General features: G+C 44.0%; 1 protein-coding gene across 5 annotated transcripts in view; it reads right to left on the minus strand.

The window, feature by feature from the left end:
- Nucleotides 1-579: 579 nt before the first annotated feature.
- IL17RE (interleukin 17 receptor E) overlaps nucleotides 580-15148 on the minus strand; it is a 46426-nt gene continuing 31857 nt past the window's right edge. For all 5 annotated transcript variants that reach the window (XM_087954452.1, XM_087954453.1, XM_087954454.1 and 2 more), the window contains 8 exons: nucleotides 14741-14794; nucleotides 11608-11655; nucleotides 9755-9800; nucleotides 8419-8570; nucleotides 8188-8256; nucleotides 6843-6894; nucleotides 4209-4316; nucleotides 580-2122 (listed from right to left, as the gene is read on the minus strand). In XM_087954452.1, coding sequence (XP_087810578.1) covers nucleotides 1437-2122; nucleotides 4209-4316; nucleotides 6843-6894; nucleotides 8188-8256; nucleotides 8419-8570; nucleotides 9755-9800; nucleotides 11608-11655; nucleotides 14741-14794 — 1215 coding nt within the window. In that variant the 3' untranslated portion in view covers nucleotides 580-1436. The remainder of the gene's footprint in view (nucleotides 2123-4208; nucleotides 4317-6842; nucleotides 6895-8187; nucleotides 8257-8418; nucleotides 8571-9754; nucleotides 9801-11607; nucleotides 11656-14740; nucleotides 14795-15148) is intronic.

Consider the following 15148-nt stretch of genomic DNA (forward strand, 5'->3'; position numbering starts at 1 on the left):
GATGTTGGAGAAGCAGAGTGGAGCCGGAGAAGAAGCCTCCCCAATTGGCAGCACAAGAAGCCTCCCCAACTGGCCAGGTGCTCTCCTCCTTCTCTGCCTCCTTCTCTGCCTCTCCCCTCTTGCTCCTCACAGTTGCCCTGAGCTGGTGCGGTTCTTTACTTGGGCAGCCAGACGCCCGCAGCAGCGCCCGCAGCAGCGCCCGCAGCAGCAACAGGCAGTTCTGCCCGGGCTCTGCTCAGGTGTCCAGCTGGGGCTGTCAGGAGTTGCTACCACCGGCGCAGCTCCGCGCGGCTCCAGTCCCACGTTGCCTTGGGAAGGGAAAGGCAAAACCAGGAGCCGCTGAGCCTGAACCTCCGGTGCCGCTGCTGCCGTTGCAAAGCACCGCCGCGGCTCTTCCTTTTTGCCTTTCCCTTCCCGAGGCAACGTGGGACTGAGCGCGTGGAGCCGTGCCGGCAGTAGCAACTCCTGACTCAGGGGCCTCCGAGGGGGGGGAGGAGGAAGAAGGGGGAAGGGGGGCGATTCCCAAAAAATCTTGTGCTGACCCAGCCCGTCTGTCAAATTTTAAAAGTGAATGCGGCCCCCGAGCCAAAAAGTTTGCCCACCCCTGATCTAGGAGATCACTGGCATAGAGGTCGACTCTCACCACACAATCAGGAGGCTGTGAGTTCGATCCTAGGTAGGGGCTAATATTTGGAATAGTCTCTCCTGCTCGAGCAGGAGGGGGTCAGACGAGATGACCTCCAAGGTCCCTTCCAACTCTTATGTTATGCTATGTTATCTGCAGGTTTCTTTGTGCTGGTCTTTGTGCCTCCACAAATAGAAATGTTAAGGACCCGTGTTTTGAAAAGAAACAAATAAAACGAACACTCTGAAAGCTGTCAGAGATGTTCTCCACCTTCTGTGGGTTTAGAGTCCTGGAGTGATGGACGGTGAACAAAGCAAGAATTCAGCCTCTTCGTTTAGTCCATCTAGCTTGCAACAAGATCCTCTTCCCTGGGCCTAACCTGGCCACCTTTTGGCAAGCTTACTATCCTCTGGGAAGAATTTGCTAGGAAGCAGCAGCCCCTGTGAATCCCTCACACGACTGCCCACAACCTTCATATTGCACCATCCCGCTTTCAGCAACAAGGCCATGACCCCTTCTTCGCGGTACCCTGTCATCTCTATGGCAACAGATGCCATGAACCCGCAGGTGATGGAGGGGGTGGGTGGACTCTCTGGCAGACCCAGAGGAATCTCTCTGCTTTACGTTTAGCTGAGCTGGACCACCTCCTTTGTTTTTGTGGCATTGGATTTACCGGCCAAGATGATTACAGACGCCATTTCTTAGGCACCATAAAGGCGGCCAATCCTTCTGAGGCCCAATGGCTGCCTTCCGCCTACGGATAACCAGTGGGATCAATCCCATTTTGCAATACACCTTTAGTCCACAGCCCTCAAGTGCAGCTTGGCCTGTGTGTCTTGGGTTGAGCAAGGGGGAACAGGGATTCCTCCAGTCTCCTGATGTTCTTGCTCCATGGTTGATTCCGCAGTTTCCGTGAATTCCTCTTCTTCTTGCCTTTGAGCAGGTGGCACACAAGGGCTTTGGCACTAGCATGGAGCCAGCTGGGTCCTGAGCTGGAGTTGCCCTGAAGGACCCCAAAAAGGTCCGGCAGGTCCTGAGGCAGGCGGTAACGGGGAAGAAAGCGCAGAGCACAGGGAATATCCCGCCGGTCGCACAGTTTACTGAAATAGGCGATTACCCAGTCACATCGCTGGACCGTACCTTGAAGTTCACCTTGTAAACAGGCCATGGCTGCCCCAAAGAGGTCATAGGGCTCCGGGGCTTTCGTACCAGGGCTACTGGCCTCTCCTTGCCAGAGTCCATAAGCGTTGGCACTGCCTGCGCTCCACAGCAGTAGCACCTGGCCCTGCTTGCGACCCACAAGTTCCCGTTGGGCATACATCCAGGGCAAGATGCCCAGTCGTCCCACGTGGCCCAGCTCCCAGAGGTCCAATAGCACAGGGCAGCCCAGCGCTGACCGCAACAAGGCGGCAAAGGAGCAGACCAACTGTTTGTGCTCCTCTGAATCAGGAGAGTAGATCAGCAGGATGGGACAAGAATGGTGCCGGCAAGATGCGTCTGGAAGAGAAACAGAAGTGAAAGAAATTAAAGAAAAAGAAGAAACGGAACGTTACATCGTATGGAAAATGTTTTTATCAATGGATAAAAAAATAGAACAACCTAAAAAGATGTATTTACAGAGCAATTAAAGAAATATAAGCAAAGTTATAATGTGTGATGTTATTACGTATATGGGAATATATACGGGAACATTGATGTATTGTTAGATTTGATAAGAAAAATATCACTTATAATGTTTAAATAATTGAAATAGGTACCCAAGTCGACGCACGATTGAAATGGAATGGTTTGCTGTATATATATATAAAAAAAAAAACAATAAAAATTTTTAAAAAAAGAAATGAAAGGGATGAGGAATGCTTCTTACAGGATCTTGGATTTGTGCTTATTGGAATCTAATAACCTGCCAAGGAAAACAACAGATCTTCCAAAGCTTTTAATTAACTAGATTGTTTTATTGTTGTAATATTATTTTTTTCCCTTCCCCAACAACAAACTGTTGTGCTAAACTATTTTTCACTCTTTTTACTCTTATTGTAAAGGCTAGTCATAGACTATAATAAAGATATTTGATTGGATCTTCTAAGATTAAGCTACTTGGCCTGTTGTATGAGAAGAAAAGAAAATATAAATCAAAATACGCAAAGAAACGAGTAGGAATCTTCCCATGCATTTGACATATTTATCTCAAAGACAAGACAAATGGCAAAGGTAGAGTTTTTTTTTTTAATAATCCACATTTGGAAGCCTGAGAAATAATTCCTTAAAGATCATCTGAATGCACCTGAATCAACTCAAATTCACTTTTTTTAGCCTTTCTCTCTATGCTATCTTCCCCAGTACACATTCCATTTTAGTTTGCTTGAGGGTTTTTTACTAACACTTAGATCCATGTAGATCCATGTAGACAACATTAAACCAGCACAGTAGTAGTGTTTAAAATATGGATTATTAAACAAGTTAATTTGGACTGTTCTATATGTAATACTAAGCAAATATACGTGTCCCACGATCTTGTAATACTAAGCCCTGATTAGCAAATCTGCAGATAACAGATAATCAGAGTTGGAAGGGACCTTGTAGGTCATCTAGTCCAACCCCCCACCCAAGCGGGAGACCCTACACCATTTCTGACAGATGGCAGTCCAATCTCTTCTGGAAAGTCTCAAGTGATGGCGCTCCCACAACTTCCGAGGGCAAGCTGTTCCCTTGGTTGATTGTTCTCACTGTCAGAAAACTTCTTCTTATTTCAAGGTTAAATCTCTCCTTGTTCAGTTTCCATCCATTATTCCTTGTCTGGCCTTCGGGTGCTTTGGAAAATAGCCTGACACCTCCCTCTCTGTGGCAGCCCCTCAAGTATTGGAAGAATGCCATCATGTCTCCCCTGGTCCTTCTCTTCACTAGACTAGCCATGCCCAGTTCCTGTAACCGTTCTTCATATGTTTTAGTCTCCAGTCCCCTAATCATCCTGGTTGCTCTTCTCTGTACATTTTCTAGTGTCTCAACATCTTTTTTATAATGTGGTGACCAAAACTGGATGCAGTACTCTAGGTGTGGTCTTACTAAGGCTTTATAGAGTGGTACTAGTACCTCCCTTGATAATCCTCAACTTACAATTGTAATTACTGCAATTTTGGTTGTAAATCATCACAGTGATTAAGTGGGTTATGTGACCACAACCAATTTTACAATCTTTTTTGCCACAATCATTAAGCAAATGCTAGGGTCATTAAGCATGATTTGCTATAGGAACTTTGAATGCAGGGTGTAAGTAGATTTTTAAAGGGTCTGTTGTAGCTTCAAACGATCACTAAGTGACCAGTCTTAACCCAAGGACTGCTTGTATTGTGCTATGATGAAAAGCAACAAACCAATCACATTTAGCATTCAATGTGTATCAAGTCTATGTACGTTGCAAAAAGTTATTATCTTTCTGGTGGACTATAAGCCTCAATTTCTCATGAAACTGACAGGTCTCTGCTGCAAAGTCATATTTTCTGCTTCGCTGCTTGAGATTGGAAACAGTATAGAGTCACATCCACCCACACTCATTATAAACCAGTTCTTCTGATGCTTTTATTACCTCTATGGAGTCTGTGCATCTTCCAGTGAATCAGGAAGATTGCCAAAGCCAGCAATCCCAGGCCCAAACCTACAGCAAAGGCCAGCAGTCCCCAGCGTCGGTGAGAAACTAGCAGAAAAAGAAATTTGAAGGAAAGTGGTGTAAAATTGCTACAGAAAGTTAATTCTTGATTACCGGTGCATTTCTGCAGAAATGTATTCATGTGATATCTCCTACTTACCAGTTTCCCTCAATCTGGGCTTGTCAGATGTAAATAGAGATAGTTCTCGATGTACAACCCTTCATTTAGTGACCATTCAGTTACAAAGCACCAAAAAATGTGACTTACAATCAGTCCCGACACTTACAACCAACATAGCAATCCCAAGGTTACGTGATCACAATTTGTTTGCTCAGCATCCGGCATGTATTTACAATGTTTGCGGTGTTGTTGCGGTCACATGACTTCCGTTTACAATCTTCCCAGCCAGTTGCTAGCAAGCAAAGTCAATGGGAAACGCCAGATCGCAGGATCAACCTTGGCAAAAGGGTTGTAAAATTAGGCATGACTTGCCTAACAACCAGTTTACTTAACAATGGAAATTCTATTCTTGGTTGTGGTTATAAGTCAAGGACTGCTTGCACCAGAGTTCTTTGGGCCTCAGAGGTGTCAAACTCAAGGCCCGTGGGCTGGATTTGACCCGCAATGTGGTCGGATCCAGACTGCGGAGCCGTCCTGGAAAATATAAGGGGCCGGCCCCCGTCACTTCGGCCCAGTCAGCCCCAATGTGAAGAGGAAACATGCTAGCAATTTGGGGAGTGGTGTCAAGATGGCCATGCCCCCCAGCTGGCCACGCCCACCCAGCTGGCCATGTGGTCAATTACAGCCCTGATGCAGCCCTCATATAAAATTGAGTTTGACTTTGACGCTCCTGATCTACCTGGTCCTCTGTGGTCAAACACTTCTGGAAGACATCAGGTTGAGGAAAGTTTAAATATTACAATGAATACTTTTTTTTGACCCTGCCTTATGTAACTAAGCACAAGGAAGCCATTAGCAAGTTTAAGGAAATCATAACATGTCCCAAAATGAACCCAAAAGGAAAATAAACATCTCAGGAAGAAAAATCCTACAAATGATGAATGAGCATCTTCACTTTGCACTAAAAATTCTTTTGGAAGTGGGAAGGAAAATTAGGATATAAAAAGCATGAGTGTAGAGTTGTAATTGCAGGAATATTCCAATCTTGGATGGCAAACCTCAGATAAAGAATGTTTCCAAGCAAATACAACTCAGGTAAACAAAGTCACTAATCTAAAGGAGGATTAGAGAGAGGAAGTAAACATATGTTAGACTTTAACTAGAGATAATTAATTATATTAATTACTGTGCTAAACAGTAACGAAAGTTAAGCAGTAACCAAAGTTAACCAATGATGGAGGATAATTAAAAATGTGTATAAATGCAAGACTAGACTCCAATAAAGATCATCATGATTCAGTTGTTCATGATCAAACAACTCGACTGCCTCGTCATTACAACACATGAGAAAGGGAATTGAGTATAACCAGATGTTTTTCAAACCTGGTGGTTTTAAGATGGTGTGCAGTTCAACTTCCAGAATTCTCCAGCCAATTGAAGTACACACATCTTAAATTGCCTGGTTTGAAAATCACTGGGATAACCAAAGAAAGAATGGTTGATGGGCTGAACACATACAAAACTCATTAATGAAAAACCATTAATCTATTAATCTCATCACTCCTTATCACCCATCCCCTCCCATTTATGACTGTATGACTGTAACTTTGTCGCTTGTATCCTTACGATTTATATTGACTGTTTCCTAGTATGATTTGATTGTTTATTGTACCCTATGACTATTATTAAGTGTTGTACCTTATGATTCCTGACTCTTGATGAATGTATCTTTTCTTTTATGTACATTGAGAACTTGTGCACCAAGACAAATTCCTTGTGTGTCCAATCATACTTGTCCAATAAAGGAGTCTATTCTATTCTATTCTCAAAACACGCTTCTGAATTTTGCAGCATAATTATTTCCCTTTCTTGTACAATATGTTAAGGGAATAGATCTGATTCATTATGTTCATGCTAGGCATTTTTTTTAATCAACCATCATTTTATGAAACAAGGTTGGAATTATAGCACACACTTTTAAAAAAAATATTACAAAGTCATAAGGAAACAGGACAGACTGAATGTAAGGTTGGAAAAAAATGGAGAAAATAGATCTGCTATCCCCATTGCAAAATTTTTGTCTGTGCTTTCCCTTGTTAATCTTTAATTGGAATTGTCATCTTATTTCTTCTTGTTCACAAGAAGGAAAGGAGTTCTAGGGAATGCAGTCATTAATCATGTCGTTCTGCTTTCCCAGGAATGCCCTAATCATTAGGGCCTAATGATTTTCTGAGTCATTGGTTTCAACCATCAATGTCGGCCCTTCCGTAAGTCCTCCAGCTTGTTTCTTTAAGATCTGGAATCTCTTCCAAATATCTGAGAAAGACATAACTCCAACCATTGGCGAGAAGACCCAGGACTGCTCTCTCTACCTTCCAAGACATTAACGGCCATTTTTCACACAATCTCCTCTTTATTCACCCTGTTCTTTACAGAACAATCTTGTAACTTACCATCTGGACACAGGAGTCGCTTGCCAGCAAACTGTACATCAGAACGCCAGACCTAACAAGTGAAAAAAAATGAGGTGGAATGGGACAATGGAACTCAGTACAGATAGTCCTTGACTTACAAACAGTTCATTTAGTGACTGTTCAAAGTTACAACGCCGCTGAAAAAAATGTGACTTATGATTGTTTTTCACAGTTACGACCTTTGCAGCATCCCCACAATCATGTGACCAAACTTCAGGTGCTTGGCAACTGGTTCGTATTTATGACCGTTGCTGTGTCCCAAGATCCCCTTTTGCGACCTTCTGACGAGCAGTCAACAAGAAAGCCAGATTCCCTTAACAACTGGGTTACTAACTTATCAACTGCTGTGATTCACTTAACAACTGAGATAAGAATGATCGTAAAATGGGGCAAAACTCACTTAACAAATGTTTGACTTAACCACAGAAATTTTGGGCTCACTTGTGGTCGTAAGTCGAGGACTACCTGCATTGTGATGAAGTGTGTTAATGTGCACCTCTGTGCTCCTGTTGAACTGGCATTTTATTCTTATCAATTTGTCGGCTAATTTGCAGATATAAGTAGTCCTCGGCTTACGACTACAACAATGATAAAAAATAACTTCGCAATCAGTCCTTGCATTATGACTTTCACAGTGTCTCTCTGCTCTTATTTTCACTTGCTTATTCACCCCATATCGAGATGTCCCCAAAGAGGAAGAACCCCGATTCAACTGAAGGGCGTAGCCAGAAGCAAAGGAAAACTGATCATAAAATCATAACAAAAATTGTAAAATCCGGGTCATGTGATTTTCACTTAGCGACTGCTTTGCTCAACAGCCAAGTTGCCAGGCCCAATTCCTCACTAAACAAGAACTACCTTTAATTGACTCCCTAGGGTAAAACCATACACATTTCACGAAGGAATTGTAAAGGTAAATGTTCCCCTCACACATACGTGCCAGTCATTTCCTGCTCTAGGGGGTGGTGCTCATCTCCGTTACAAAGCCGAAGATCCAGCGCTATCCAAAGACGTCTCCGTGGTCATATGGCCGGCATGACTAAACACCGAAGGTGCACAGAACGCTGTTACCTTCCCACCAAAGGGGTCCCTATTTTTCTACTTGCATTTTTTACATGCTTTCAAACTGCTAGGTTGGCAGAAGCTGGGACAAGTAACGGGAGCTCACTCCGATACCCAGTGCTAGGGATTCTAACTGCCAAACTGCCGACCTTTCTGATAGACAAGCTCAGCGTCTTAGCCACTGAGACACCCCATCCCTAAAAGGAATTATTCCTCCCTTAATTAACTGCTAAGAAAAGGAATAACGGAAGCTAGTCCTTACCAGCACACAACTTCTCAAGACCGTCCAAGGAAGAATGAGATTCATTTCACCCAAGGCAGATCCCCCTGTCTGCAAAACATAATCTTGAATTAAATCCAGGATACGTCCTTCGGCTACCATCCAGGTCAAATACAACGTAATTTTTTTAGGCTTTCCTCACTCAACATTCATGATTGAGTTATTTCTGGAAACTACCCCAAATTCCTCCTCTTGAGACCGGCAGTCGCTTACATGCGTGATGGTATAGACAGCGGGTTCAGGTTGACACTGGCTTGAAGATACCGGCTGGCATAAGCTGGAACTGAAAGAAGCCGCTGTGCGAGAACGGAAGTTTAAGTGAAGTTGCAGAAATTTCACATGGAGAGATACATTCCAGGTAGCATCTAGAAAGAAAGAACAAAGTCAGTTGTGTTCATTCTTCAGCCAATGCCCTATTATCTCCAATCTTTTGAGGAGAAATATGTTACCGTATATATGATAAATGTACTGACAATAAGTATGAGCCACGGCGGCGCAGTGGTTAGAGTGCAGTACTTCAGGCTACTTCTGCTGACTGCCAGCTGACTGCAATTTGGCAGTTCAATCTTGACCGGCTCAAAGTTGACTCAGCCTTCCATCCTTCCGAGGTGGGTAAAATGAAGCAATAGGATGACTCTATAAACCGCTTAGAGAGGGCTGTAAAGCACTGAGTCTAAGTGCTATCGCTATTGCTAAGTGTTATTGCTATTGTATTGCTATTCACAATACATTGAGAAAAATAAGATCTTATAAGTTTGAAATTTACCCTTTTTTGATCCAACACTTCTATACTTTCTTCCATTAGCAATTTTCCTGGAGGTAACATCTGAGCTAGTGCTACCCATTTTTCTGAAAACATTAATTACTTTCTGCTATTATTCAGTTATTATACTGTACATACAGTATGCATCTTGAAGACCAAAAGGTCTTTTAAAGCAAATAAATAAACCTTCAGTTTATATCCCTTAAAGTTTCATGTCAAAGACAACTATCAGATGTTAAGATTCAAATGTTAATCTTCCTGCTTAGCTTCCTACCACTGGATTCAGATTACAAAATACTATTCCATTATTGCAACTTGCAGCATACCACAGACCCATGTGCCCCTACACTGGTTGTGGTATGTACAAAATCGACAGACCTGTAGCATGACCCCATTTACAAGGTTCTCTATTTTTTCCTTTTAACCAAGATTGGACAGAAATCCCAGAACATTGTCTTAATTTGTTAGACTGCACCTTGGAAGCTGTGGTTGTGGTTAAATAAAAATTGTCTCTATTAATTATTGCAAAAAGTTACTTAGGAATAAACTCTTTTGAGTTGCTCTCGGCATTTGCAAAGGAAACTTGATCAGAACATAGACTAGAGATAATCAAAGAAAATCCAGATAGTAGCAGGTTACAAAACAATGATTTGTTTCCCTATAGGAATCATAAAAGTTCATTAGTACCAATTGTGAAGATACGATGCTCATTAAGAGGTTATTCAGAAGAAGAGTACAAAGAGATTGACAAAAATAAAGGTTTGCATTGTGACTTTACTCAAGTACCTGTCTGGTGTGGGCACTCAGTGTGGCTGGTGTTCATATAAGAAAACTAAAAAAAAAAAAAAGATAAATTGTTGAGTTATGACTCATCATGTAAAACCCTGCTGTTAATATTTAACACTTAAGAATATTTAAGTCCCCCAACCTTGTACCTTTCTTCATTAAACTAGAATGAGGAACTGCCCTAAATCAAAGGACTGAACTATAGTAAATATTTTAGTTATTGCTTCAAGGCTGAAGCCTGACTATCTAACTTGATTTTAAAGACTTCCAGAAATGAAGATTTACTAAAATTTATGGGGTGGGGGGGATCTGTAATTCAACCAAGAATAATACAATTCTTTTAAAAATTAAACTCTTTTAAAAATTCTTTTAAAAATTCTTTTAAAAATTCTTTTAAAAATTCTTTTAAAAATTCTTTTAAAAATTCTTTTAAAAATTAAAAATCTCACTGGGCCTCCTGTATTTTAACCTAAACTCTCGTGACATTTTGTACAAGATCAAAAAGATCTTATGTGATTTGCCATCATTTCTATTTTAATTCAATATGGGAAGTCATAGGGATGTAGGCAGAGCAGAGATACCTTGCAGATACCATATTAGCACTCCCGACACTAGGTCGAACAATGAATCAGTGAAACAACTTGCCTCCAGAAGTTGCAAATGCTGCAACACTGGAAGTTTTTAAGAAGAGATTGGATAACCATTTGTCTGAAATGGTATAGGGTTTCCTTCCTAAGCAGTGGGTTGGACTAGAAGACCTCCAAGCTCCCTTTCAACTCTTCTGTTCTATTTCATTTATTTCTATTATTTCTATTTCTATTATTTCTATTTCTATTATTTCTATTTCTATTTCTTCTATTTCTATTTCTATTCTATTCTGGATTATTCTTTCTAAGGACTGATTCATTTGTAGTCCTGCAGGCGTAGCCTATAGTAACCCATCTAGAGCTACTACATCTTCTATCATTACTTGAGATATTCCACAGAATTTTAAGCAAACATACACCTCATATGCTACTAATGCCTCTTTCCTTGGAGAAACGATGCATGCTTTTTATTTGTGTTTATTTAAAAGACTTACATGACCACCTTCTTATACAATATAACCCTGGGTAGCTACAACAGTCAGATTACTGTAAATGCATGAAAAATACATTTTAAAAGACTTTTTGATGATTGTTTACTGAAAAGAGTTACAAAGTAGTTTGGGTTGAGTAATTTTCCTTTGGAATAGCGCATTTTGCTCTAGAGGTGATCCTCAATTTACAACTATAATGGAGTCTGCCCATCACAATCTTAAGTCATGACTGACCCAATTTTAAGACCTTTTCGTGGTGATCATTAAATAAACCAATGATTCACTATGGGCTGTTTTTGCTGAAAAATGGAAGTAAATGTCATTTTATTTTTGATAAAACTCTTATAAAATGTGGCCACATGACTGTGGGACCCTGCAAACAGCTGTAAAAGCAGGCCAGTTGCCAAGAAACCAAGATATGGTCACATGATTACAGTGGGAAGGGTCACCTTGGAACTTTGGAAGCGGGTCGTAAGTCCCCTACAGGGAGGTTCACCATAAATTCAAACAGTTACTAAGCAGCAAGTCGTAAGCCGAGGTGTAAGTCTACTCCCCGTATACATGCATCTTAGCTGTGCACTTTCGTAACAGCACAGATACAATCTACTTCAACAGCCTCTCAATTAGATAAAGTTCATGGCTTTCACTGCATGCTTGTACCTTCAAAATTCTGGAGCCTTCATGAGGCTTGTGATAGATCACAGTAACTCAGTTCTTAAGAGGCGACGATCTTGTAAAGATACAATGGGTGTCTGTCTGTAGATACATCTCTTACCTTGAAGCAGAGCTGTGGATTCACATCTACACTTTCAATGATATGCGCCTAGAGTAAGAACTACATGTTAGGACAATGGAATGCAGTATCTCTCTCTCCCTCCTTCTCTCTCTCTCTCTCTCTCTCCCTCCCTCCCCCCCTCTCTCTCTCTCCCTCCCTCCCTCCCTCCCTCTTTCTTTCAGAACCCAATATAGTGTTTGTGCCTCAAAATAACCATGGTAAAAAATAATAAGCAAGTCTTATTATTATATCTACAAGGACTAGGAATAGGGACCATGCTGCCATGGTGATGTAGTGGTTAGAATGCAGTACTGCAGGCTGCTCCTGCTGACTACCTGCTGCCTGCAATTTGGCAGTTTGATTCCCACCAGGCTCAAGGTTGACTCAGCCTTCCATCTTTCCGAGGTCGTTAAAATGAGGACCCGGATTGTTGGGGGCAGTAGGCCGACTCTGTAAAACTGCTTAGAGAGGGCTGCAAAGCACTGTGAAGCAGTATATATCAGTCTACTGCTATTAAAAATCAGGAGGATCTGGCTGCGTTTTCTCCAACTTGTTCAAAATGCAGCAGCTCTAGTAATTAAGGGTGTGCTGGAGTATATTGACATTAGTGGTCCCCAACCTTTCCAGGTTGATGGCCCGGCCTGGCACGGGGGTGGGTGGGGTGGGGAATAGCATGTGTGTGGCAGGTGCACACACATGCACATGCAGCTCTATTAGTTGTAGTGATGGGCGCAGACACACTCCACTCGCAAGAATGTAGCTTCGTACGCGGGCACTTAACGCTCGCATGCAAAGCTGCAGTCGTGCAAGTGGCAAGCACTGGCACCCTAGGGCAAAGCTCCACTTGCACAAGTGGAGGGCGTTTGTGCAGAGGATGCTTGTGATCGTGCGCAAAGCTCCACTCACGCAGAGTGCTCCTGCGCAAAGCCCCATTCGCACGAGTGAAGCTTTATGTGCAAGCACCCTCTATTTGCACGAGTGAAGCTTCACACACAAGCGCAAGCATCCTCCACTCAAGTACCCTCCACTTGTGCAAGTGGAGCTTTGCGTATGCCGCTAAGGCTCCACCGCTCACACAAGTGGAGCTTCGCACGCACACATGCCCATCGCTCGCATAGCCTAGTTTCGAACAGGTTGTGGCCCGGTAGTGGGACACAGTCCAGGGGTTTGGGGACCCCTGATCTAGATGGCACCTCAGCTACAAGAACTGCGTTTGGTACTGGTTATCTCTTGGTTGCAATTTAAAATGCTGATTGTTACTTTTGAAGCCCTATATATACTCAGGCCTGGTATCCCCAAAATTGCTTGCTCTGAACAAATCTACCAATCCAGCAAAATTGGAAAGAGAAGCCAGATCAACAGTCCTGCTTTTGAAAGAATAGGGCAGTGCTGGCTAACCTTTTTGGGCTCCTGTGCCAAAAATTGTGCGCGCGCTTGCATGCTTGCGCTCGCGTGCCAGCACCCAGAAGGCAATGTGTCCCCCCATGCCCCCTACGCATGCGCGCACAATCCTACTTACCTGCACTGTGCCTCACAGCTGATTTTTGGCTGGTTTGAGGCCTATTTTCGGCCTCCCAAAGGCTTGAGGAAGGCTTCTGCAGGCTTCTACAAGCTTTGTAGGCCGAAATCTAGCCCCGTTTCGTCACTTCCTGTTTTTTTCGAAAATACCGGAAGTGACAAAACGGGGCTAGATTTCGGCCTACAAAGCTTGTAGAAGCCTGCAGAAGCCTTCCTCAAGGCTTTGGGAGGCTGAAAAGGACCTCAAACCGGCCGAAAATCAGCTGTGAGGTGCGCACCTGCACAGTGAGGTAAGTTTGCCTGCAGCTTGCGTGACAGCACAAATGGCTCTGCGTGCCACTTGTGGCACGCGTGCCATAGGTTCGCCATCACGGGAACAGGGGAACCTCAGAGACCTGAAGCACGAAATCTCTCAAGCAGTGGTGAGATGCTGCCAGTGTAACCATCGGTTCGCCACGCACGTGTGAACAGCTTTCCGAAAAAACTTACCGTATATGCCGGCGTATAAGACGACCCGGCGTATAAGATGACCCCCCAACATTTCCACTCAAAATATAGTTTGTTATATACTCGCCCCTCTTCCGCACGCCTTCCACTTTTGCATTTTTTTTTTTTGAGGCACTTTTTGTCTACCGTGGAAAGCGAATCCCGTGAAGCTGAAAGGAGCAGCCAGCCTTCTCCCAGCTCCCAAGGAAGCGAGGCTCGCACCGCCCGGGCTCCGCTGAGGTATCCGGCTGGGGCTGTCAGGAGTTGTTACCGCTGGCGCGGCTCCGCGCGGCTCCAGTCCGCGTTGCCTCGGGAAGGGAAAGGCAAAAGGAAGAGCCGCGGCGGCGCTTTGAAATGGCAGCAGCGGCTCCTGGTTTTGCCTTTCCTTCCCGAGGCAACGCGGGACTGGAGCCGCGCGGAGCCGCGCCAGCGGTAACAACTCCTGACAGCCCCAGCCGGATACCTCAGCGGAGCTCGGGCGGTGCGAGCCTCGTTTCCTTGGGAGCTGGGAGAAGGCTGGCTGCTCCTTTCGGCTTCACGGGATTCGCTTTCCACGGTGCGCAAAAGTGCCTCAGCCGCGGGCAGCCGCAGTGCTTCCCAATTACTATTTGCCGGCGTATAAGACGACCTGGCATATAAGACGACCCCCAATTGGAGGCATCTTTTCAGGGCAAAAAGTCGTCTTATATGCCGGCAAATACGGTACCTACTATGTTACTACTGGGGAGTGACATAGCCGAGGAGCGGCAATCTGCTCTGCTGCGTGAATCGGTTGAGATGATATAGGTAAGTACAGCGCAGGGGCGGGGGGGGGGGCACATGATCATTGGAGCGAACCACTTTGCTGCCAGCTGATCGTCGGAGCTAGAGGTTCGCCCTAAACCAGTCTGAACCAGTCCAATCCCACCCCTGCTCTCAAGACCTGGTGCACAAGACTCAGAGCCCCTCTTGTGGAACCAGCTTCCCCCACATACAAGGCCATAGTCTTCCTTCTTCCTCTTCTTCCATGGAACAGGTTTGTTTTTTTTAACCCATCTATTGGAGATTGGCCCAAAGGATGATTTTGCCCCAAGATCTCCAAGCACCACGAACCAATGCATGAATGAATGAATGAGTGAATCTTACTTACTGCAATAGGAATTGTAAGCCTGTCAGTGTCTTCAAACTCGAATGGCATAGAACTCTGAATAAATAAAGAAAATAAGTCAATGAATTCCAGAGGTACAATGTCCGAACATCTCAGGACGATTCCCCCCCACCCCCTGCCAACCTGCTTCTCTCTCATTTCCTCAGCTAGCCTGGCAGGTTTGGGAGAGGCTAATTGCCTGATAAGGACATTCTCTTAACAAACATCATTCTGCCTTCCACCCAGGGGTGGGATTCAGAATTGTTAACAACCAGTTCTGTGGGCGTGGCTTAGGTGGTGGGTGTGGCTTGGTGGTCATGTGACTGGGTGGACTTGGCTTGGTGGTCATGTTATTGGCTGGGTGTGACCAACTCAACTCACTCACATCGAGGCACGCATCTCCTTGCCTGG

Source organism: Notechis scutatus, chromosome 2 (assembly GCF_049901735.1).
Source record: "Notechis scutatus isolate UNSWTSFEM ecotype Mainland chromosome 2, rNotScu1.2, whole genome shotgun sequence".
Classification (NCBI taxonomy): Eukaryota; Metazoa; Chordata; class Lepidosauria; order Squamata; family Elapidae; genus Notechis; species Notechis scutatus.